Source organism: Mustela nivalis (genome assembly GCF_964662115.1).
Source record: "Mustela nivalis genome assembly, chromosome: 16".
Classification (NCBI taxonomy): Eukaryota; Metazoa; Chordata; class Mammalia; order Carnivora; family Mustelidae; genus Mustela; species Mustela nivalis.
The window spans coordinates 54,208,295-54,235,367 of NC_139035.1; the positions used below are offsets into that span (position 1 = coordinate 54,208,295).

Sequence of the window (27,073 nt, forward strand, 5' to 3'; positions counted from 1 at the left end):
ACGTTCTTTAGAGTCTAGTCCAGGTTTTCCAAAAACATTGAACGTACCAGACATGTTTTAAACATCACTCATAAAGAAGGAGTGGATGGTAGGCAGATAACAAGTTCAAACACTATAATGATGGACCCCTCTGAAGCAAGATAATTAGACTGTTATTATACATAGGGGTTTGACACTTTTATATCTTCGGCATATTAGCCAAAAAATATCACAAATGTGATTGTCTTGTACCTGAACGTCTGATCTAATTTTCCAAATTCAATTGTTTTTCAAATTAATTTTGAAAAAGCCAAGTTCTACCAGATATGGTATACAGGATACATTCCTAATTGCATCTGGGATGGGGGGAGGCAGAGGAACCGGCACCCTAGAGATGATACAAAATCACTTTCAGAGATATTTTCTTCAGAGTATCTCAGAAACAATGACACAAAATGAGGAAGTTGGAAGGAGCCACAAAACCTCACTCACGAGCAGAGTCCCCGAATCTTAAAAATCCATAACCTTTAACTATTTATTAGACATTTCTACAGTTCTGATCAGTAACAACTTCATCACAGCCGACTGCTCTGGGAACAGTGAGAAAAACCCGAGAAACTCTGTGGCAGGATGATGGATGAGAGGCCGGCCCGAGCTGCCTGCAGACTCCTGAGCCCATCGATGGAGGACCACTCTGGTTTTCCCACATCAAATATCCTCCTTCTCTGACTTTACTGTTCAGACCAATACAATAGGACAGCTTCAAGGGAAACAAAGTGAACACAGAGGGTGGGAGAAGGCGGAGAAACACTGTCTGTGCTGTTAAAACACCACCGACACCTACGTAAAACCCACAGGCTACACAATCAAGATGCGAGCAAAGGGACAACGGGAGTGATGTTGATTTTATTAGTTCTGAAATGCGGTACAGGGCAAAGTACGGTGCCGTCTAACAGATGGCCTTCTCATAAGGGACAGAGCAAAACTGACTCAAAAATAATTAAATAGTGCAATTATTCTCCAACCCTTGGGAGCATGTAGCTGCTCAGTGTTGTGGTCAGATTGTAAATATGAATTTATGGCATAAGACTTTGTGGTCAGATCATTGCTATAAATTCAGAGCTCTATTTGCATACTTTCGCGGTGATACTCAAAATGGGGAGCATTAAGCTATGTGGGCAACGCACTTTCTAGACACCCATTTACCTTGCTGACTGAGACTGAAAACAGGCTTTAGAGCATATTTGTTAATGAAGTAGCGGAGGCGAAAAAGGGGCAGAGGATATGTCAGTAACAAATGAATATTTTATGCCACAGCTTTCTCCAAGCTCTGAGGTTGAAAAGGATTTTAAAAGACCGTTCGGCTCATTGTCTTGCCTATAAATAGATGACAATTTAAATCATCCTGGAAAAGTGTCAGGTTGTCCTCTTCTGGAAAATCTGTAGGCAAAGCGCTTTGAAAATTATTCTTAGTAGCCATTCCGGCATTTAATTATCTTAGATCAAGAAGATTTCTCAAAAAGTTGTCTGTGTTAGTAGCCCCTGGCTAATAAGTATGAGAGAATATCTTGGTGAAAAACACATGTTTAGACAAACTATGACTTATTAAGGATAAACTTCCTTTGAGAGACATACTTGGCAGTCTTTTGAAATGTATTTGACTACCTGACTGATATTTGACCCCAAAAGGTAAAAGGCTACTGATTCACAAAACTTTGCATGATGAATACCTTCTTGTGATGGCACCACGTGAAAAGATGTTGTGGTCGCGGTGAGAAGTTCAGAGCACTTATAAAGCTGTTGTCTGAGATTCAGTCTAATATATTCAATCTCCTGCTGTTTTCCCCCTCCAACTCAAGAAGGTTAGACCAGTCAGCAGTTTCTATCCTGGGAGAGTCATCTGAAGATACTAATAGTCACCACCATGAAAAACATTGCCACGATGTGATAAAAGACACATCTGCTTCTGATCCCGGTACAGGTTCCAAATGTACCGTCCACGAGAGAGAGGTGAGAGGGTGCTGTCCCCGCCCAGGGTAATCAAGCCTGACGTTAGCTTCTTGGGTTCTACACCATCTAGAAGGGTTTCCTGTCCTTAGATATATTACTATAGATTCACGCCTACCAAATCCTTGAGACAACTTGAAACTCCTTCCTTCCGCATTTTTAATTTTTTTTTAAAATTTATTTGACAGACAGAGATCACAAGTAGACAGAGAGAGAGGAAGGAAAGCAGGTTCCCTGCTGAGCAGAGAGTCCGGTGCCGGGCTCGATCCCAGGATCTTGGGATCATGACCTGAGTCGAAAACAGAGGCTTTAACCCACTGAGCCACCCAGGCGCCCCTTCCTTCCACATTTGAAGAGGAAAGAATCAAGCCCGAGCAAACACTTACTAAAAAATTGAGAGATCAAAATACTGACCTCCTCAGCATTTTACCCACTGACCTTCACCAATGAACGCATGCTCTGTCCTACGATGACAAACCCACTGCTCGCTTCAGGGTAATACAGTCTTTCCTTCTTACGTGTGCAGACATGTGTGCTCAGACATGTGCACGTACATGTGCACGTATCCGTTTCAAGACCATTTACCTGCTCCTGTTGAACGGCCCCGACTCCAGTCACTGTAGACAGAGCCTCCTTCGTGTGAGGCTACCACTCGGTACAGGTACTCTTGAATGAAAAGAAGAGGCAGAAAGATGAAAATATTACTCATATGGACTAGCAATGGGCTGGCAGGGAGGGAAGAGGCGACAAGTGGGAGACGTGTAACATTTAATTGAGAGCGCGTCCGCGGTACCTGTGAATGGCTGCAGACCACTCTCGTCGACACTGCGCTCTTCTCCCCGGGAAACCAGGATGGAGCCATTTCCCTTGCAGTTAACGGCACTGTCACTTGACAGGCAGCCATCCAGATTGACTCTGACAGCGCTGCTGGACACAGATGCCAAGTTAACGACAGCGCCCCGTGCAAATTTAACATCCTTCATGCAACCACCGAAACCTAGCAAATAGTAAGGGATTAATATCACATAAAAGGCTTGAGTCATTAATTACCAATCATCTCTGTCCTCAGCTGTACGACGCTTTGACGAGGTGTGGGGGTTGCGGTAGAGACAATTTTTAAACTTCTGAGTCTCGTTTGGGAAATCCTTTAGGTCTCTAACCAGGCTAAGTGGTCACAAGGACGTATTAGATTTGTGTTATCTTGAAAAAATATATAAGGTGATCATTATAATTCAACTGGATTAGATGGGATTAAAAGTATTTATTATGCTCCTTTAGGCCCAATTTTTCTCCTTCTGTTTATTCTTATGAAATAAAATGAAGGCAATTAGACCCTATGGTAGAGGGGTAGCCACATGTCCCTTGATTCTGGAAAATTCAGTCCCCCTATATAAGTCATTGTTTTAATGCTAAAAATAAGATTTGAAGGAGCACAATTATACAACAAGCTCACTGGGGGGAAAATACCTTTTGAAGATTATTATGCAAGAGAGCAGGAGGGAGAATGTAGTTTCAAAATATACTGGAATCCTGAGGTATTGACATGAACTCTACAGAATTGTTTCAGAGTTATAGAATGAAGTCCCAGTTAGATCAGCATACAGAGGAGCTATCACTACACGCCACCATTTTCACTGAGTTCCACAATTTTGACTCTCCACAATGGTCACCAGTTTTGTGTTCACAGTAGCACGACAGGGAGTAAATTCAGCTCTGGCAATGGCAACACCCGGAGGTTTCTCAGAATGTGTATTCTGCCCAGTTCACTTTAGAACGGCCACAGTGCAGTGGAGTTCTGGGAAGCTGACCAGGGAACATGGCAGAAATGGCTGAGGAGAATGGACTGCTCTTTTGTTAGAGGACCAGAGGGCATCCAGTCACCAGCACGTAGCAGCGACTCTGAATTACATGCTATTTTGTGTAAACAGAGATCAGCTCAATGAGGGTTGGCAAGCACTCTGCCCAGAACACTGCACAAAATTGTCAAAGAAGAGACAGACAGAGTTTGTGATAGCACACACACACACACACACACGCTCTCTCGGAACAAAATACTGTCAAGTTTGAAGAGTCCCAAACACATGCTTCACTCCTTTCAAGATTAAAGCACATCAGCAGGAGCAGAAAATAAAACATAGTGCAATGCCTAACAGTAAAATAAACTAATAGCAACAAGGATCATATTGTTCTCTTCAGCATTTATATGATGTTTTATTATGTCTCTAACACATTAAGTTGGCCTAGTTCCTTTCAGAATGTCTTTGCTCGTATTCACGTGCCTCCAGGCCCGACTGATCGATCCTGCTCGTCTGTCTTGAACACACAGTAGACGCTCAATAGGTTGGTTGAGTTGAAATAAAGGCAATGAAGCTCAATATAAAAGCATCTGCTTGAAACTTCAGAAATTAAGAATTCTGTTTCTTTACCAGCAGCAATTTTCCGATGGCTTGGAGTTTAGTTATCTAACTTCTCTGTACCCCACTTTCCCTAACAACAAAACGCAAACAGTGGAATGGTAGCTTTGGCAAACACCTGAGCGCTGTTACAAGAAAAGTCCCATTATTATTTAAAGGGGGACTTCAGCTTTGCAAGGTGGAAAGAGTTCTGGAGCGGGATTGTGTTGATGGTTACCCAGCAAAGTAAATATCTTTAATGCCACTGAACTGTACCCTTCATGGCTAAGATGGTCAATTTTATGTATATTTTGCCACAATTCAAAAAATGAAAAATAAAAAAAAGGAAAGGTCTTAAAAACTAATTCATGGGATGGAATTTTAAATTTGGGAAAGGCCGCAGAGGTAGTCTTCATTCTGGAGATAATGAAAAAGGTCCAGGGGGTCATCAGATAAGGTTTCTAAGTATTAATCCTCCTTACGAAGTGGTACTCTGGCCTCAGGCCTTGGAGGTGAAGAATCCTGAGCTCTAGTAGGTGGTCCTCTCTGTGCGATCTTAAAGCAGACAGTTTTGTCCAACCAAGTCACCGTTCTTTTAACTCTGCCCTACCAGGATCATCTCCACCAGAAATACTCTTCGACTATCTTCAAAATTTGAATGCGGTATTAGGATAGGAAGAGGGTCAAGAGCCTGTCTATGGGGGAAATGGAGATGTGTCCTTTGCTTACTTTTGAGAATCAAGAATGACCCCCTACCTGTAAGCCTCTGAATAATTAAAAAGTGGCCCAGAATTCTAATTTGACAAATTAGAAAGACAGTAGCCCTCTGGGGGAGGTGGTCCAACATGACCGCACTGGTGGTAGGAAGGCTGGCTTTCAGCCCCTACTCCTGCCTTCTCCACACAGGGTATGGGTCAGAGCAAAATCTGTGATCCCATGAGCCACAACCCATTTAGCCCAACCTGAAGGTAAGTGATAATCCAGACTGGTCGTTCTAAGGTAATTGCCCATGATCTGAGGTGACACGTCTTTAGCAAATTAGGTTGCCCAGCATTTCCAAACTACAGAGTTAATTTACATTTGATTCAAAGGAAGATTACAACATTAACGGATACGAAAAAAATAGCACTAATATGACCACAAAGTAGAGCCTCTTAGAAAAGGTGCTAATTAAGAAGCACAGAACATTTTTAAGACCATTTGAGAGTGGACTGAAAAAAATATACAGTAAGTGAACATGATTAATTTTAATTGCAATTTACTACAGACAGGCAGCACCCCATATGGTGAATAATCTCCTGCTCATTGTATAAAACATGGTTACCTATAGAGATTAGTATCTTTCAAAGCATCTGAGTCAGAATCGTAGGGAATAGGGTCATAAAATCTGCATTTTTAATGATCTTTCCAGGAGATTCCAATGTATCTTGAATAGCAATAAGAATGACAGCTCATTTTATTGAGTTCTTACTATGTTCCTGCTACTGTACGTCAATATTTTATCAGTGGCTTGAGAACCACTGATATGTATGATCCTGCAAGGATAAAAATTTAGTATTACCCATAAATAAAATAGCTTTCGGTACCATAGACGTAGTCACTGTGTAGATTAAATTATCCCTATTGGGTTTATGTTGATGTGTTAAACTTCTATCATGATCGTCTTACAATTTCAGTTAAAATTTGGCTAAAGACAAGTCTCTATGCCCATCATCATAATGGGTTTTTGTGTACTTTCCAAAGTATAATTGCACATATGCAGGGGATTTTTTCCTAGATGTAAGTAGGCTCAAGTAATCTTGCTCATATAAAGGGTTTTCAAGCTCTTTCTAACCTCAGAAACCTGAAAACCAGGAGAAGCCCTTATATGAATGTAATATTTTTAGCTGCTGTTACATCTTAAGTGCCTTGAAAATGTCATTACTGTCTTACACCCCAGACATTCATTAACTCCTTACTAGTACCCTTCTAAAAGTCTCCTTAGAGCTTGCCATATATTTTCTATTCAAAGGCATTTAAATCTTTATGTACTTACCAAATAGGCAAAGACTCCTTCATGGAAATTTTAACCATTCGCGGTACATAGAGTTGGAAATATGTAGAGAACATTTTCTATGTAGGAGCATGCTTAGTCACAAGCTAGACGTTTCTGTGCTTTCCCCAATTTGTAGAAAAGGAACACTGGCCAATGCCCATAAAAGAAAACACTTGATTATAATTAAAAGAGGGGATTTTGATACCAGGCTTCCTGAGACAGAAAGGCTTGCTCTCTGCTTACTGGCCATGTGACCTTGGGGAGGTTACTTTGCTCTTCATTTTCCTCATCTGTAAAATGGGGATTTAAATAATAATACAGAACATAGGGGCTTGTTATGAAGGGCTTACCCACTTAATCTCATGCAAAGCTTTCGGAACCATGAATTCTGCACACAGCAGACCATCAGCTACTGTTAGCCTTTTTGAATTAATAATTTCTCTGATTATGTTCAAATTCATTATATGAGTTAAACACTTCCTTTAGTTCTAAGTCATGCAGGCATGCGCTTTTTCTTTCATTTGTGGTTATTAATAATCAATGAAATATAGATTTTTCACCAGTATATTTAAAATTCAACTAAACCCACCCTTTCGTGTGCTTTGCTATAAGGGAGCTCCATGGAAATGCAGAGACACTTAGCAGTTATGTTAGAAAAAATTCCCAATGCATTTAATGCTATTTTTCTTAGCTGTGCACACTAACCTAAATTGTGTTTTTCATGTGTGAATACAGATAATGATCAGTATCTGAAAGAACCAGAAAACGTATGAGGAAATATATACATAAATTTCAATTATATTTACTGGAGACAAATTAGAATAAGTATATTGATTATAAGTAGGTGTGAGGGCTCAGTCTTAAGGGCAACATAGAAAACTATTTGAAGAAACCTTCTGATTTTTCTTTTTCTTTTTTTTTTTTTTTTTAGAGCTTCAAGAAAAGGGAAGGGGGCGATAGGTATGGCTTCCAAACTGATTCTGTTGCTGTATTTTAAAACACAAAAACAACTAAAACCTGGTAGGACCAGAGCTGTATTTATTTGGGAATTCCTCCAGATGGACTTTACCTTGTTCCAAACTCAGGTGTTTATAGGAGTCCTGCAGCTCCTGTGGGGTTCCTCCCACATAGATGGGGGAATTCACCATCAGTGGCTGGGCTCTGGACTGTGACACACGTTCCCTCAGTTGATTCATGCTTGCTGATATGATGGAACCTTTCTTTTTAATAATCGCTTTATTCCACTTTCCATCACAATAGGACAGCCCGAGCCATAGATCCACTCGTGTGAAGGAAAGACTGGTATTTAACCGGAAGCTCAATATTCCACTCTTCAATTCCATCTGGATTTCACATTAAAAAAGAAAATAGGTATATAAAAAGACTGCAGAATGGCAGTTTGGGAGAGAGCAGAAGGTCAATTTCTTGAAGAAAAGCAACAAATTTCCCTGAAAGCACTCTATAAAAATGTTCCACTTTATTCTAAGCAGAACTGGAGTAACGTATAATGGAGTACTTTGCAAGCTTATAATTGACGTGAAGAATGTTGTATTGAGTCACACAAATTCATACCCAGTAATGATTATACAGTGTGATACAATATAATGTAGGCAAAAACTTTTATTTATATATTTTTGTGCGTGCTAAACAGGTAAAAATATAAATGCTGGCATAAGTGACTGAATGACTGAAGAGAATAGTTTGAACTATGACTCTATTTTTTTTAAAGATTTTATTTATTTATTTGACAGACAAAGATCAAAAGTACGCAGAGAGGCAGGTGGAGAGAGAGAGAGGAAGGAAGCAGGCTCCCCGCTGAGCAGAGAGCCCAATGCGGGGCTTTATCTCAAGACCCTGGGATCATGACCTGAGCTGAAGGCAGAGACTTTAACTCACTGAGCCACCCAAGCGCCCCTATGACTCTATTTTTACTTGAGTTTTTAGAAAATGAGAAAATACTACTTCATATATCAATTTAATTTGGGGTAAAATATGACAAGACAATAAGAAAATGAAATGTCAAGCCTGATTAAGTTTATTTTAACTGGTCGGTGAACTCAATTTCAAATTTGTAAGATGGATTTTGATTCAATATTTCAGTTTTATTATTCTAAATCTCTAACTAACATAATTGCTTCTATGTGTATTCTTTTAGATTAACGTGTCATTTTCTAATATGAATAGATTTTACCCAGATTTTCATGGTAAAGGAAATGCCTCCATATGTTTCCCTTCAAAATGTTACATGACAATTATCTTATCTACTATGTTTTTATTTTGTTAGAACTCAAGCTGGCAAAAATAGGATACTTAAAAATTTGAGATCATGTCAAATGAAATTAAGTAATTATAGATAAAAATCATTACTTTTTTCTACATAAATACCATTTTTTGTGAAGTACACTGGATAAGCAGTCATGTATCTATTCATTCAATAAATATTGAGTGAGCCCCCCACCATGTTCCATGAATCTCCTGCTATAAGATAAACACTGCTCCCAAGAATCACACTATTCAACAACAGAGGCAAACAACTGGGGTAATACTATAACCAAGAGAGAAGAACCAGGTACAAGAATACCATAACTGGGGCGTCTGGTTGGCTCAGTGGGTTAAAGCCTCTGCCTTCAGCTCAGGTCATGATCTCAGGGTCCTGGGATCGAGCCCGGCATCAGGCTCTCTGCTCAGCGGGGAACCTGCTTCCCTTCCTCTCTCTCTGCCTGCTTCTCTGCCTACTTGTGATCCGTCTGTCAAATAAATAAATAAAATCTTAAAAAAAAAAAAGAATATCATAACCAAGAGAAGAAGCAAAGAAAGGATATATATTGTGTTCACTGAGGGCTGGGAAGGTTGAAATTAAGACTTTTGAAAGTATGTAAGGTTTATGGAGAATTCTTCAGTACAGGAAGATGAACACACGCAGCGTCATCGGGACATGCACAAGCTAATTAGTTTTAGGAAAAAAAAAAAACTAAATTAGGTAAGATGGGATACATATGGTGGGGGGGGGGGAGTTAGAAAGAGTTCTCCAGGTATGTAGAAGCAAGGCTTTGGAGGGTTTTGAGTGCTATGGAAAATGTACGTCTTTCTCTTGTCTGTCTGACCTCAAAGGCTATATTCTTTCCACTATTATCTTATGCTGAAAGTTTACCCTACCATTCCTAGGAAGTTCATCCTGAAACAAAAGCTGCCCTGGAACTGGAGAAACCTATTAGGGACTCACTACATTTGTGAAAAAAATTATGAGAACCACTAAAATACAGGTAATAATGTAACGACAGTTAAAATTCAGTCAAAGAGATATTTTTGAAAGCAACTCAGCTTGTAAAGCCTCAGCAGGACCTGGAAAATAGCTGAATGTGTTAGATGAATAAAAAGGAAATCAAGGACACCCATGTTCTTCTTGCTTGGGTGTGTTTTACCACTGTCACAACAGGGAAAGCACTAGGAAAGAAAGACTTGATATTATCATCGTTAGAGAGGAATGAGGTCAATTTTAAATATACGGAGTTTGAGATGTCTATAAAACATCTAGAAGAAACTTTTTTGAGGCATTTGAACATAAATATAGGCCAGTAAAATAAAAAATGTACATGAGAAGATAAATGAGATTATCTGGTTAGTGTAAAAGCAGTGAAAAGAGAAGGAGAGAGAGTCTAGAGTCCTCAGCCAGACCGACGTTTTAAGAGAAGGTAGAGTAGACATAATTCTTCAAGTTGACAATGATCTTCTTGTAGAAACCATAAGGATTTAAAGAAAATCAAGAGCAACTAATACCTTGGAAAGTCAGTAGGAAAGAATATTTTAAGAAAAAAAGCAAACGATAGAGGAAGATCAAGAAAGATAAGGGCAGAAAATTATCTATTAGCTAGAAAATGCAGGGGTCACTGGCAACATTAGAAAGTTCTGCAGTGGAATGTGCTGAGTAGGAATCATAATGTACATAATGTACATAATGTAATGAGGATTGAAGTGTGATATAAAAAAAAAAGTGGAAATAACCAAAGACTATGAAAGGAAGGGAAGTACAAAGGAGGAATTTTCAAAGTCAAAAGGAAAAAAAAATTAAAATAAATGAGGCTCAACCATTTTATATGTTGAGGGAGAAGAGCCAATAGAGAAGGAACATTGGAAGTAACAAAAAGGGGAAATTTTGCAGCACAAGCTCTTGCAGGAGAAGGGTAGAATCTAGAGTAAAAATAGAGAATATTAACTTTGGTTGGAAGCATGGTAATTAGGTATTTATTCTCCTGAGTCAGGAGAGAGTGAAACCAGACTTGGCTCATAAAAAAAGCTGTAGGTCGAGAGTTTGGAAGATGAGGAGATTATGTTCCTTTCCATTCTAAGAATAAAACTATCTGAAGACCTTCAGGTTGTGGTGTTTTCCGGAGCTGACAAGAAGGACTGTTGAATGAAGCAATCAGAAACCTCAAAACTCCACGTGTCAATAGTCGTCATACTTGTATTGGTTCTTCTATGGTGGTCAGTAAACCAGCTGTTGAAACGGAAAAGCTAGGGAGCTAGACTGATTGACCCAGAGTTGTGGAACTGAAGATACAAGTTGAGGGAGTTGACAGAAAAATGGTTGAAAAACTGGAGGGTAGACAGGTGGGGGGATGGGCGAGCCTGGTGGTGGGTATTAAGGAGGGCACGAATTGCATGGAGCACTAGGTGTGGTGCATGAATCTTGGAACACTGAAAAAATTAAATTAAATTAACAAACAAAACAAGAAAAGCTGCATTATGGTGTCTGAGGTAGGGAGCGAGTCAGTTGAACAGAAAGTGGTCTGATAGCCAATGATCTCAATGTCTTAATGAATTCGGTAAGAGAATGAGAGCTGAAAAGTTATAAGGTTATATTTGGAGATTTAAGATTTTATATTATGTCAAAAAATAATGAAGGAAATAACATTTTTTGAATATTGGAAAACTAAATGGAATTTTATTTTTTAAAAAATTTTATTCATTTATTTGACAGAGAGAGATCACAAGTAGGCAGAGAGGCAGGCAGAGAAAGAGGGGGAAGCAGTCCCCGCTGAGCAGAGAACCCAATGCAGGGCTCCATCCCAGGACCCTGAGGTCATGACCTGAGCCGAAGGCAGAAGCTTAACCCACTGAGCCACCCAGGCATCCCTAATGGAATTTTCTTAATTCCTTGTAACTACTCTGTTTTGCTAAAATTCAATTTTCACAGGGATAATTGTCATTTTAAAACATCACGATCCTAAAGCACAAAATGTTTCACAGGACTCTGAAACTAAAGATGACTTAGGGAAGAAAATGAAAACAAAAGTGAATTTCAAAAGAAATCCCAATTTAGCATATTATACACACATGGCTTATTTATTTTAAAGTTATAGCTGATATTTTAAAGTAAATTTAACTAAATAAATTAACATACAGCAAGAAAATCAGGCCCATCTTTGTTGTACATGAAAAGAAGCAATCCATTCAATTGGTCAGTTCTGAACTTAAAGGAAATCTCAAAATCCATTCCACCATGAAACACATACGGATGAAGTTCCAGGAATCCTTTAAAGAAAAGAATATGAACACATCAGCACGTGCAAAGCACGACCGCCCGCATCGTAAAGGTGGTACAAAGACTAGGACGCACACTGTCATCGAGCAGATCTTTGCAGAAGAAGATGCAAATCGATGGCAAGAAATCCCTCTTGTAATTGTACAGAAGTGGCAGAGTGAACTCGATATACATTTTAAGAGGAAGCAATATAATCTCTAAATCATGGATATGATTAAGACTGTCACTGTTTTCTATCAGTATTCACAATAAGAAATTGCATTAACTAAGAGAAATTCAGAGTAATGACAGTGTTGAGAAGAGAGCAAAGGGAAAGTGCATAGACTAGGATATTCTTTAGCTTTCTGTTCGGAAGGTGGTTTAAACAACTTAATAAAGAGCCAGTTTAGCTATAAATGGAGGAGGCAGCGATGGGCTTGCATTAGGTGAAGTAGTACTTCCTGCCAAGTCACCATACTCCCTTCTGCCCCCTCAACCAGGGTGCCCGCCAGGCAGAGACTGTGGCTGGGGAGGTCTGCCAGGGACATGGCCCCTCGCCTTTACAGCAAGCCTAGGAGCAATGGCGGTAGTGGTGGTGACATCTCCAGCTCTCTCTTCATGGTCTACTCACCCCATTACATAGCTGAATTTTACTCTTTAGAATACTGTCCATCTATATAATGGGGTAAATGAATAAAATCCTTTTGAAACATCTCTCTGGTAAATAAAATCTTTTGAAACATCTTTCTAAGTAAAACTGCAATCTAAGTAAAACAATTGACTTACCAAAAGATATTTTTGACACTACCATATGTCAACCAAGAATTGCCGTGGGCTAACAGAGATCTGACACATGAATATATGAGTCTTACAACTCATTTTACATATTCAGACTTTGAGAATATATTTATGTATATCATGGCATAACTAGGTATTTCTGTGATACTAAGTTCATATGAGGTTGAAGTAATTGGATAGGGGAGATTAAACTGAGCAAAGAATATAACATACAACTACTGTAGTTAAGCAACTACTGGTGTCTGTTTTAGAACCTTACCTGTTCCTAGAAACTGGGCTCCGTCCTGTAATGCAGTGGGGCATCCCTCCCAGGTATCATACACATTGACCTTTTCTTCAGCATTTTGCCAAACCAGAGGCTCCCAAACAGCAAAGGGGTTATACTTCTTCATAAAATACATATCCTTGACACAGCCCACAAAACCCTTTTGGATTATGTCTATAAGAGTTGGTAGATATCAAGAGCTGGTTGATGTACTTTGAACATTTTTTTTTCAAGCAATTAACTTTACATGCTATTAAAATAAAAGAAATAAGAAATCGCTCTACCTATTTACTGCAAACCTCCTAATGATTCACGTAAAGACCATGCCATTGCCTATGCTAAGTGGTGACAATTAGAACGTTTAGCCCCAGTTCCGACCCATCATATCTGCAGAAACAGATGTTTATGCAAAAACTTTGGTTTTATAGTAGTAGCCAGAATATTGCCTTCTGAACTAACGAGATTTCATCTGCCACTAGTCTTAAAAATAAAAGTGTTATAACAAGTTTTAAAAGATTTGAAGGAAGTGTTTCTATTAAATCTACAGTTTGTAGTTTGGTTTCTTCATCATGATGAACCAGTCTGTTATACAAGTAAAGTCCATGATTTGTTTTCATATTTAGGAATTGATGTAATGTTGACCTGAATCTTAGGACACCCTGGGTCAGGCGGATGTGGGATTTATGAACACAGCACACAGGTGATAACAGTGGGTTGGAAAAGAAAGAAAGTGAGCAAATGAGAGAATTAGAGAAAGAGAAACATTTCACACAGCATTGTTCCTGTTGATCAATGCAAAGCTTAGTTCTCAGCTTTGGAGTGTATGACTTGATTCTAGGGAAGGTATTGAACAGCAGTCAAAGTTCTACAAAGTCATTTTATATGCACAGTGTCAGCTTATTTATTTATTTATTTATTTATTTTAAAGATTTTTTTTTAAATTTATTTATTTGACAGAGAGAGATCACAAGTAGGCAGAGAGGCAGGCAGAGAGAGGAGAGGAGGAAGCAGGCTCCCTGCTGAGCAGAGAGCCCGATGCGGGACTCGATCCCAGCACCCTGAGATCATGACCTGAGCCGAAGGCAGCGGCTTAACCCACTGAGCCACCCAGGCGCCCTATTTATTGATTATGAATATATGTCCTCTCCAAGAAGGGTCCTGCTATCAGGGCATTCTCCCTCCTTCCGGTGCATGGATATACCATGGCTAGGAAGTGTCCTTGATGGGTAAGGAACAAGGACAAAGGCTGGAGACAGCTCTCTCTCTCTCTCTCTCTCGTGTGTGTGTGTGTGTGTGTGTGTGTGTATGTGAGAGAGAGAGGGAGAGAGAGGGTGTGTTTTCAAGGGACTTCTTTACCAATCTAAACTAGTCCAGTAAAAACCCTCTCTAGAAATATTTCTAAGGAGGAACCTATAACTCTGTCTTGGGTATTTAAATATATCCCTCTCCAAATTTCACTGAAAACATTTTATTCCTTTTGATCTTCATCATGATTCCCTGAAGACCACCACACGTGCACAATGTATACTTACCTAGGCTCTAGCTCATTTGTAATATTTATGTAGTTACATTTTACTTCCTGGGAGAGACTTGGAAGACACCCTATGCCCTTCAATGAGAACATGGGAAAACAACCCTAAAACCTTAGCAATGCATTTGGAAAGGTGATTTTTTCCTTCTGCCTCAGGTTAATTTCATCCAGGTTAGTTTTTATTGACTTCATTTTGAATCAGTTTTTGTTCTCTCATCCCTAAAAATATAGGAATTATTTTGTCTCTGTCTCAATTATAGTACTTACAGCATTTGCTCAGCATTATATACCCTTTATAATATGCCCTCTATTCTGGCAAAGACCACATTTTTTTCATCTATGGACATCTAGGGACTAGTTTAGCACTGATCACATGCACAATACTCCATGAATGTTCTTCACCCTATTGAGAGGATAAATCAAGTCCACAGTTTAACATTTCTGTGTTTCTTCATTTTAAAATCTTTGAAAAATTAATACATAATCTTAAAATAAGATACCTTTGTCTGAAATTAGTAGCATTCATTTCAGCAAAATAATGCAAATAATACACAGTCCCTTTAGAAAAGAAGACACCTAAGGGACTTTTTTGACATACGGATAAAGGAAATACAGCATGAGATAGAATATAATACTAATATTCATACTTTAAAATAATGTACTCATACTTGATCATGTTGTAAATCTTGGTGACAACATATAAATCCTATATCATCAGCAAACCTACCAGGATCCTTCCTGAGAATGGTATAACCCCGGGGGAGGCCTCCCACAAATACTCCCGTGTTCCCTCCAATAATCGTGCTCCCATTCAGGGCTGTCAAAGAACCTATGGAAAAGGAGATGAGAATTGCAGATGTACCCGGATAATCTGGGTTCTACTAATGTAATAAATGCTTAAACCCTGTACTGAGCCCTGGACACCACTCTTTCTTGGTTCTTTTCTTTTTTATGTTTCTTCATTGGTTTTTCCTCACATCCCGACATCTTGATGTTGGAAAGACCAGGCTGTCTCCCCCCTCAGATCTCTTTCTCCACATACACGGATGTCCTAAGTCCTCTGGAAGGATGACATAGAGGGCTGAGCACCTATGCAAACGACCAGGCAAAAGACCAGAAGAGGCCTGGGTCCCTGGCTATGTTGTATAACAATGCATGTCTTCCATTAAGACTTCTATCCAACTCCATCTTTTCTTGAGAGTAGGGGCTTTTCTTTCTTTCTTTCTTTCTTTCTTTCTTTCTTTCTTTCTTTCTTTCTTTCTTTCTTTCTTTCTTCCTTTCTTTCTTTCATTTTTTTTGTTTCCCCCCTCAGGTCCCTTGGTGTTAAATACCATCCTTAGCTGACATTTCCCATTGTTTATCTTTAGTCTGGAAATCTTCCCTGAACTAAGAGTTGAATCCAGAACCCTACCGGATATTTCCACATGGATGCCTCACAGATACTAAGGTTGAATGCCTTCATACTGAACATCTCTCTCCATATCAGCTTCTCCCATGGTCTTGTCAACCTTAGCTCTGGCAACCACAGTCTTCCAGTTGCCCAGGCCCTAAATTTAGCAGTCCTGGTCTATATTAGGAATTAACAAACGCCTTCTGTAAAGGGCCAGGTAGTATATATTTCAGGCTTTGTAAACCATGCAGCTTCAAACGGAACAGACAATTCATAACAAATGGATACAATTGTGCTCCAGTAAAACTTTATAAAAACGGTGATGAGATGGATATGGTCCACAGGTAGTTTGCCAACCCCTGTTCTACTTGAATCAAATGTTAAATTAAAATTAATATTTACAGTATACCCAGATTTCTCATTATAACCACAACTTTACTTCCCTGGCTCAAGAAATCATGTTTTCTTGCCTGAATTATTTTATAATTATTACAGAAGTTTATTGACTGCAATCCACATTTCCACCCTGTTCCTCTTAAAATTCATTTTCAAAGATATTCCTTTTTTCTAAGCAAAAGCCCACAAGATCCTATGTAATACAGCCCTAAAAGCCTCTCTGATTTCAGCCTATTACTAAGCTCTCCACCCATTCTGACCCTATTACTAGGCTCTCCACCCACACTGACCTCCTTGTTGGTCCTTGACATGCCTTAAACATGTTCCCACATCAGGGCCCTGACACCAACTATTCCCTTGGCTTGAAACATTGTTCTCTTGGTTACTCTCCTGGCTTACCCGCTTACTTTCCTTAGGTCTCTGTTCAAATGTCACCTTATCAAAGAGGGCTTTTCTAATAGTCCCTTATGAGATCAAAATATTCCCTCCCCAATACACACACATATAACACAATTTCTCTTTTCTCCTGCTTTATTATTTTCAAAATATACCACTACTTACTCTCGTTTAACATTTATTTATTCTCCCTCCTGCCCCTCTCCCACCTGAAACATAACTCTTGCTCTTTGTATCCAGAGATTCTAGAGCAACAGTGTCATTCGGTAGGTGTGCATTATAATTCTTTATTTCCTGAGCATATTAACAAAAGCTTGAATCATTATGCAGGTACTGTAAATGTTTTATAATTATATAAGGACAGTAGAGAGGGTAGGATGGAAAGAATACTGAACTTCAAATTACAAAGACAGGATCAGCATCCCAAGAACACAATCAACTGTGCAAATTGGGAAAGGTTATTTGCTTTTCCTGAGACTCAGTTTCATCATTTCTAAAATGCATATAATCACTGCTTTATTTTATTTGTCTTTTGTGGATCAAAAATAACATGAGAGAACATCAGGAAAAGCCCTTGCAAATTGTAGAAGACAAAATTGCTGCTGATGACTCTGCTGTTTCTCTTGCTTTACTGAAACCGTGCATAATGAGAAAATGGTTGCCAGACTTCATGATTTTAGGAGCAACCCAAAGGCAAATCCAACAGCAATGCAGATGAAATTGAGAGGAGATGAAGATGAAATGAAAGATGTAGAAATATAGTCAACAGAAAAGTATAGCCACATTAGCATATCTATAGAAAAATTTATATATGTATCTTGTTCTTACCTGTATACTGCCCATCGAGTGTGATTTGGCCAAAAGCCTGATGCCTAATAGCTATTATCTCATGCCATTTGTCGTCACTGTATTGTTTTCCACCATCATTAGTTGTAGTAACTTCCACTGAAGACCCCTTGAGGGAATGAATGAACGAATGAATGAATAACTATACATGTTTGTAAAGTCATATGCATATAATTCTATATTTGCTAGAAATCAATTATAAATTTTGACATAATCATGATAGAGCATGCATGCTTTTCAAACCAAACTCAACATTAAAGTTGATGCCTAACATCATTCTAGCGTGTGTCTGACATCCTTCCACAAACACCATAGTACTCAAGCCTGAAAAGACCTTCTCTTTGGAATAAAAAAATCTCTTAAAAGCGCGCTTGCATTTTGAGCACTTCTAGTCATCGGAAAGGTAAAGAATTTTCTATTCTAAAATTTTAGCTCTTAAGATTTTGGCAGAAATATGAAATAAGAATTTAAAACTAATAACATACTATTGAATCTAGATTGTTCTAAAGATAGGGAAATGTCGAGGAACTTAGTTTCTCTTATTTTCACTACACTGCTAATCAGTAGAAAGAATGAGAGTCAAATTAAAAATTAGCGTTATTATTGAGCGTTATTATTGCAGTTAAACTTTGTACTCCGTGCTCTTTAGTCTAAAATCTAGCATTTATACTTGTCTCTGAGGCCATCACATCATAGTTAAAAATGAATTCCTAAGCAGGTAAGAGTAGGAAATGGCAGACCTCAAGAACAGAAATGAGCAGAAAGGAGGTGAGGATAAGGAAACAGAGAAAGAGAAGTTGGAAGAGAAACCTTCCATCTGAGTCTTTCTAGCCAAGTAAAAATGTTTTCAGCATATCAGGTTCAGCACAATGTTACCTTTTTTAGTATTAGTGGACAAATAAAAGTAGAAAATATTTCAACTTCATCATCATCATCAGTTACTACTACTACTGTTAAAGAAAAAAAACACCAGAAAAGTATTCCAAACCTTCTATGTGAAAATACATTTCTTTCTTAATAAAACTGATTTTCTTACCAATAAACTTCAATACAATAAAAATTTTCAAAAAACAAAATAAGACTGGGTAAAATATTACAATTTTTTAATTAGTTGGAATACTTCACCAAATCCCCATAATTGTGGAATACCATTTTTCAAAAACAGAAAAGTGATAATTACCTGATATAACTGAAGATTTATATCACAAAAAAGGCAATGTGAATCATATCATCTTAAGTAAAAAAAATTCTGTTTATCTTTCCCTAACATAGCCTCAGCGATGTAACATGTCCATTCTACACATTTAATTGGCTCCTGTCAGGCCTCATACCGAGCATGACAACATGTATGACATACAGAAATTCATATTACCAAAAAACAGCTTTTAATTTCCCATGAGGATGGGTGGGTGGCTCCTCATGTGGACAATATCCCAACTTTTATAGACAACTCGATCAGCTAGAAGGATAACCATTTGGCAAATCCATTTTCTAATCCTTGAATTTTTGTAAGTTGACTTTCTTTATAACTCTTTCCTCTACCTACTCTTTTATTTTCTTCAATCCTATTTCAACATTTTAATATTTTACAAACACACATTTCATTATCGTAGTTTAATAATTAAAACCAGAACTGGTGTCGTGCCCAATTAATGTGCCCTGGTAGCATGCCCATTAGTTTTTCCATTAGTGAATTCAACAATACTAATGGGATTACTAGCATGGGATGCTAATTGGGCGTGACATAAGAAACTGGCTTACTTCTTAGCATACCCTTGCTAATGATGAAATTAATGAGCATTTTATTAAATGCTGTCTCATCAAAGTGTACTTAGTTAGCGTTAAAATTGTTACAAACGATGCTGCCTTCTAAAGATCAGGTGTCTGAGTAAGTGGTTCTTCATATTATGTTTGGCAACAATTGGAAGCATTAATAGTTCTCTACATCAGAAATCACATTTATTGGAGACAAATACGAGTACGTAACAGACAGCCTCAGGATGCCAAGTTTGCTTTATACTTGGAAGAACATAACATATTATTCTCTGATGATCATTTGAAAATTATGTTCCCCAACCAATGGTAAGAGAATAATTCTGCGATCAATTCTAGTGTCATACCATGCAGTTGTCCTTTCCATTTGGAAAATATCGGACATGTTAAATAAATGCCATTCAGAATTGTTGGAAAGCTTTCATTTTTGCAGGTCCCTCCTGAGTGAAATCGGAATGTTATGTGAGTTTCTTCTTAATGCCTCTGAACATAAAACATTTAAATGATAACCACAAGTTATGATTGGTCAACAAAATGTCATCTGACCAAGTATATCCAAATTGGAGTTAATCATATAAAGCATGGGAGATGACAGCTAATTGTTAGAGACTTAACAAAAAAAATACAGCAATTAAGAATTGGAGGAACTTTTCTTTACTGTGACTCTTAATAATAATTCCAAGTATTCAGCTCATATATCCAGTTTTAAATATCATGAAGAATCTTTCCCCCTTACACAAATATTTATTCCCAGAATGCATTTGATCACTGAAAAGAAAACCAAATAAGTTCTTTACACCTATAGCCTCTATGTAGGAACAGGTTGTTATGTAAAGAATTCATTACTTAAGTTTGTTAACATATTTTAAGAAAAATACACAATTACTGTAAGCTATTTTGAAGTGATGTGCTAGACAGTGGTGACTTTAAATTCCTATAAAATGCTCTTTTCACAATTCAAATTTAACTCTTTTGAATGGATTTGGGACAATAATTTAAAAATAATCATCAGTAGAAGTTAAAGTTTCTAACAAGCTGAGAGATTAAAACAAATAAGAACTGAATTGTTAAATAATCATTAAAGAGTTGGAAATTTTATGTAGAAAATGGATAAATTTATTCATTATAAATATATTTTACCAATAGTTATTGAACTGGTCAGTGAGTCTATCCATCAAGAGACATATATTTACTGAGCATCTATTATATTCTAAGGACTTAGCCTCAAGGATCTGTTTCAGGACAAAAGAGTCAGACTTGGCCCTCACTGAATTATACAGCCTGATAAGAAAGACACATGAAGTAAGTAACAACTTGTCCAACAAGGCGTTCATAGATAATCTTATCTCATTCAAAGATAGAGGAAAGAAAACTGGCTTACAGTAGTACCTAAAGTATTCAAAATGTAATATGAACATCATTGGGAAGCATATAGAAGTTCTAAGTTCTTTAAATGTGAGATACTTCTAACTTTCTACAAGCAGCTGCATTCCTGTCCCTACCTAAAAGTAGAAAAAACAATGGAAGAATATTCAAAATTTTCTCTATTCCAGTTTCAACATTTTTTTGTCTGAAAATATGTAGAGACTTCATTAAAAAGTGAGCAGATATGATATGTTCAGTTTGCCTCCATTGGAGTATAAATTCCTTAGGGGTGACAAGGACACAGTCTCTGCTAGCTTGAGCTCACTGTTTCATACAGAGATTCAGCATCATGTCCTAAGACCACTTAGTATAATATACCTGATCACGTGTTCTCAAGTACCTCCTAAGCTAATCCTGCTCAACTAATACCTTATATTCTTTTCAATTAACTAATCGTCACTTTCTTAAAAATGCAGGTAACTTTTGCCTTGTGCAGAGATACTTTTACTCCAAATAAAAATTTACTTGCCAGACATCATTAATTAAACCCTTCCCATGCCCCTGCTCCTCCAACTTTTGGCTATAAACAATTCATTTCATACTGGGCTGGCACCTACCAGCTTTTTATATAGGTTAGGATTGAGGTATGGAGAGTAGGGACAGAGTGGCTGGAAAAGCTAATGACAGTGATGAGTGCGCTCTGTAAGTATTTGAGGGAGAAGGGAAAGGGGCAGAAATGACTGGCAATGCCCTGTGTATGCCTCCCTGAACTCTGCTATCATGTCTCCCACTGACCTGATCATTGAAAAGGAGATGAAATAGATGAGTCAGAGTTTTCTGGCAGCCATTCTCAGGATCTTCATGACAATTCTATGGCTGAGTGGAGTAACCTCGTTCTGCAGAATTTGAGGATACAACATTCTTCAAAGAGATACAGTCATGCTTCAGATCCGGGGAAATCATTTTGGTATTAATTCTGTAAAAACTTTGACCCATGTTTGTGTGTGTTTGTGTGTTTACTGTACCCAAAATAGATGATGAACAACAAGCTAGCATACGTTTGCAAATGGAGCTCTGGGATGTGCTTAGTCATCTAGAATCACACAGACATTGGAATGGACATTTGCAATGGGAAAGACCAATTGTAAATTCAAGTTAATGTGAAGTCACCTCACCACAGGATACTTCTCTGGGTCTTAGTCCTTTCCTGACCTGTCCAAGTCAAGCAGAGACTCTGTACTCCAACTGTGGGACCGGGAGGACAGATGAGTGGATCGCAAGAGTGGATGACATGTTCATTTCTTATTACTGTGTTCCTAGTGCGTAACTGCATAGCACAGCTCATGGAGCATAATAGGTGTTTAACAAAACGGCATTAAATGAAATAAACTACATCCAGTGCCAGTTCCATCACTAAATTACTGTGTGACTCTAGTTAGGCCACTTCATCTAAAGCAGGGATGAAAACAATACTACCTCAAGTGGCTACTTCAAGAATAAAAGTAAGACAATTAATGTGAACCCACGTTGTATACTTTAAAAGCTCTACGAATAAAGGGTTATACAATTAAGGTTTTTCTCCACGTGGCTTCTTCTCAATTATTCCCAGATATAAATGAGTTGGGGGAAGGAAAGCAGAGCAGAATTTCATTTTCACTGACCTTCTTCTATTTCACTGTACTATTTCCTTCCTTTTCATGATTTTTGTTGATTTTGACCATTTAGTCTCTCTTTTCACCTTGTTAATTTGGATGTTCTTGGAACATTTTCATTCTATCAATAATTAATGTCTATTTCACAGCATTTAAAACAAAACATTTTTGCCTGTTTATTTTATGAAAATAAGACACCAATGCGATCCATTCCCCTATCGCCTTCTCCACTAAGTTGATACCTTTAGAAAACTTTCAAATCACTTATCTTTTCCTTCAACTTTTGGTAATTTCAGCACCAAACAATTATTAGAGGTTAGTTTGTTTGTCTGTTTTGCCTTTGTCATATTTCTCCTCTATTTCAAATATTCTTTGGCAGAATAAAACACATTTCTAGTCACACTGCCATTAAATATTTAAGCTGAACTTAATATTGCCAGCTTTAATATTTACCACTGCTTTTCCTCTTCATATTTCAGACTTTTTTTTTCCTTCTGATTAGATGGCTTGCTGAAATATTTCCTTCCAATATGGTGCATGGATGGTATTTTATATGTCTCTGTGTATTAATAAGCATTATTCTTTCATGTTGACAAGCAGCAGAGTATCAGAGTTAAAATCATGGTCTTCGGAGGTGGAATGCCTGGGTTTCAATCCTGACTTCTTCACTAATTAGCTGGATGACTTTGGGGAAATTAATTTAAGCATGGCTCTGGTTTTTTTGTTGTTGTTGTTGTTGTTGTTTTGTTTTTTTAACTAGTAAAGTGGGAATAATAAGAGCATCTACCTCATAGAGTTGTTGTGGTATTTAAATGTGTGTGTGTGTGTGTGTGTGTGTTTACAGATACAGTCAACACTTAGAATCATGCCTGGCATATAAAGGTCCTACAGAAGCAATGGTTTTGTTTCACCTTGATTAGAACTTCATGAGTCCTTTCAATAAATTTATAATCAATTCTTCCTTAAAAGGATATGCTGTCCTACCTTATATTCCATTATGTTTTTCTCATCCTTTTAATCCTTTTTATTGTTCAAGTGTTTTTTTTTATTGTCCTTCTGAAATTCTTATTTGAAAATCTGAAAATCTTTTTTATATTTTTCTTACGTATTTTGCCCTGCTAGTCTCAGACTCAGTAGTGTCTCTCTCCTAATTCATTTACTTAGAGTTTTGAAATGATAAATAATATTTTCAGTTCTGTTACTCCATTAACTTGAGTGTGCTGGTGGTTGGGTTTTTCCTCCCATTGCCATCTGCCTGGCCTTCTGAGACAGCTGCTTCTTTCATTCTCTGGCTGTTGGATTTGCTTATATGCGAAGCTACTTCTTCTTTGCTTACTCACTGCCCATGGATAGGTACCCCTTAAGAAACTGCAATTCTACAGGACACCCAGGAGTCTATGCCTGAGTGCCTACCAAGTACTGGCCTGGCAGTTATCAGGTCCCTGTGTCAAAACACCAGGTGTAAACCTTTCTTCCTTGGTCATTCTAGTTGCCAACTCATGGGTCTTCCAGCTTCCTGACACAGGGAGAACCCAGCCAGAATCTTGTGATCCTCTGCAAGGAGCCGGGCATGATGCTCAGATACACTGAGACCAGCAGGCCCCGCCTCCCTTCTTTAAGGTGTGTGGGTGTCCAGGGCATATTAGGTGCTGATCCTCACCCATAGCCTTTGGCCCGTGACTTAGATACAAAGAGAAAAAGTCATGCCAGCTTTACACCATAATGTAAAACATTGACTTGGCAGGCATGACTTAGGATTTAGATCAGCAGTTTAAAGTTGAAACCCCGAGGAAATGGAAAGTAAATCGTCTTTTACAAAACCTTACTCATTCTTCCAGTACTCCCTGGCCCAGTATAGTACCTACTGTCAAATTCTTAACGATTCTTGTTTAACACAAGTGAAGACAACTATTCAGTGATTTTTCCATTGCCTTTGGGAAAAATTCAAAACTTCACATTTGCTTACAAAGCACTCGGTGACTTGGTCTCCATCCAGCTGTCCAAACTCTCACGTTTCTCTTTGTCCTAAATTACATTCATATTACATTCATCTTGATGTGTAGAATAAGTCACATTCTTGACTATTTGGGCACTTAATGTTTGCTATTTGCTCTTCCAGAAATTTTATTCTCAGTGCCTTCCTGATCTCATTAGTATCTCCCCTGTCCTGCCCCTTCTCAAACATACATCTTCCGTACAGACACGTGTTCTTGCTCTGACTTTTCCTCATTGTTTTGCATCTCGGTTAAATATCACATTTTCAGAGAAGACTGACCACTCAGAAACAAGAAAGACCCTTGATTTTGTGCTCCCATAATACACAGCTCCTTGTATTTTTCTTCCATACTGTTCATGAATATTTTACATTAATTTTACCTAGATTGTTTCACAGGGGCATGGTTGAATTTAACTTTAAAACCATTATAGTCTGTGATACCCAGCATTACAGTACCTGATAGGCACATAAATATTTGCTGGTAAACAAAGGAGGGAGGGAGAGAGGGAGAGAGGGAGGAAGGAAAAGAGAGAGAGAAAAAGAGAGAAGGGGGGAGAGGATGTGGAAGAATTAAGGAGAGACATAGTTTTGCTTTCAAGGAAAATAAAAATAGATCTATTCAAATGTATTTAAAAGTTTCCATCTTCATTATAAGATAGCATATGGTTGTTAAGCATGCAGATTCTCAGTCAGACTATGCGGTGGAGAAGAGAGCTCTGCTATTTTAGCTGTGGGCAAGTCGTCAGCACCTTCGCAAGTTCCATTGTTTTCATCAGTAAAGCGAGGCTAATAATAGTACTTACCGCCAAGTTTTTGGTGAAGATTCAATGTGAAATATAAGCGCTTTCCTCAGTCCCTGGCACCTAGTACGCTCTCAAATATATCAAGCCTTATGAATACTCATTTACCTGAGGATCAAAAAGAAAACAAGGACGTCCATTCTTCAACTGAAGTGCAAAATACTCTTCCTGATTGCCAGGCGAGGCGGCAAAGACAATCAAACCTTCAGGCACCCTTGTTCGAAAGCTGGCCTTAATGCCTGGTGAGACAAGTGCAATCAGCAAATCAGTGCTGGGGTTTTGTTGATTCTTTCTGATAAACGTACATTTACTTTCATTATTATTTATGATGTAGTGAGTACAGTCAGGGATTTATACACAGCAATGTAGTGGGATAGTCCTAGCCATTTGGTTTTAAATATATCCTGTTATGAATGCCAACCTGTTCTTGGAAACTCAAGCCTGTACTCCCACTAATCAATATATAATGCACTTCCAATTTATGCAAAACTCATCAACCTGAAAAGACATGTTGTCAACCCAAAATTGGATACTCAGAGTATCAATGTGAAAATACCAGAGCCATAAAAATAAATGGGTTTTTGACAGTGGGGCTTCTTTAAAATACTTAGGAGATTTAAAGAATCAGTCTAGTAATCAGTCTAGAAGCTAAAAACTAGAAAGACCTGCTATGAAGAGGCCCATAGAGCCAGTTTTCTGAAACAGGATCCTATAACCAAATGGTCTGCAGCTTTCAGAATTTCAGGGTCTCCCTCACCTTCAGATCACCTACTGCCTTAGACATACAATGCTCTTGTCTTAGAGGAATTTCCCCAGCTCACGAAGCAGGGCAAGCTTGCGATGGTCTCCTAAGATGTCTTCCCACTATCCCCACATGGTCTCAACACATGGTATCCCACTCACTTGCATCACCCTTCCTTGTGTGTAACACATTTTGCTTAATGTATTGAAACTGACAACGAAGTTTAAGAGATCTAGTCTTTGTTCTCAAAGAATTCCCATTTTAGTTGGCAATAAAAAATGTGTCTTAACAGACAAATTGTATGATGAGAATCAAATAAGAGGTCAAGAACTTATTTGAGAATCCAAAACACCTCCTGATCACAATATTAAATAATTAGTGAATACCGGTTTGAGTAGTCATACGGTCAATCAGAACTATGGAAGTTTGAAGCAGAGAGAGTTCCCTTCAGGCTAGCCTGGTAACCAAAGTCCTACATAGGTGGGGTTTTAGTTTGAGTTCAACAGACTGGAACTACTGCAGGAATCATGTCTGACTCATCTTTCCACTCCTGGTTCATTACATGGCATCTAGGTGCATTTATTAAATCTCCTAAGAACCTGGAGGAGGAGAGGGCAGGGGAGAGGTGTATCAGTGACAAGGGGGAAGTTTTAGCATAGGTGTAGAGGCAGGAAAGTAGTAGTCATTTTGTGAGTATCAGATTGCCATTTTTTTTTAAAGATTTTTATTTATTCATTTGACAGATCACAAGCAGGCAGAGAGGCAGGCAGAGAGAGAGAGAGGAGGAGGCAGGCTCCCCACTGAGCAGAGAACCCAATGCGGGGCTCAATCCCAAGACCCTGGGACCATGACCCGAGCCAAAGGCAGAGGCCTTAACCCATTAAGCCACCCAGGTGCCCCCAGATTGCCATTTGTTATCTATGCATCAGTAGAACATTAACATTTGTTGAGTACTCTGTTACATGGTAAAGAAGAAAAACTGACAAGCCAGTGCCTGATGTTAGGTTCTAGTTGAGGAAAAAGACAAAACAAAAACTTATTATGAGGTGTGATAAGTGATACAGAGACATAGATAAGATGTAATTTGATTCAAAGGGATTGAGGAAGGTTTCATTGAGAATATGAAGCTAGAGCTTGTTTCCCAAGAGTAGAAAGGCTTGGGGAAAACTGTACAAAAGGCTAAAGTAT

The 27,073-nt window shown here is 38.3% G+C and overlaps 1 protein-coding gene across 1 annotated transcript in view; it reads right to left on the bottom strand.

Annotated features, from left to right (window-relative positions):
• The window catches only part of USH2A (usherin), a gene marked incomplete at its 5' end in the record, with an annotated part of 618,561 nt that overhangs the window by 396,666 nt on the left and 194,822 nt on the right, over positions 1-27,073 (bottom strand). Inside the window, 8 exons of the mRNA XM_082703057.1 lie at positions 2,572-2,652; positions 2,780-2,983; positions 7,484-7,757; positions 11,816-11,946; positions 12,993-13,172; positions 15,257-15,358; positions 17,540-17,666; positions 25,252-25,382. Of these exons, the coding sequence (XP_082559183.1) occupies positions 2,572-2,652; positions 2,780-2,983; positions 7,484-7,757; positions 11,816-11,946; positions 12,993-13,172; positions 15,257-15,358; positions 17,540-17,666; positions 25,252-25,382 (1,230 nt within the window). The remainder of the gene's footprint in view (positions 1-2,571; positions 2,653-2,779; positions 2,984-7,483; positions 7,758-11,815; positions 11,947-12,992; positions 13,173-15,256; positions 15,359-17,539; positions 17,667-25,251; positions 25,383-27,073) is intronic.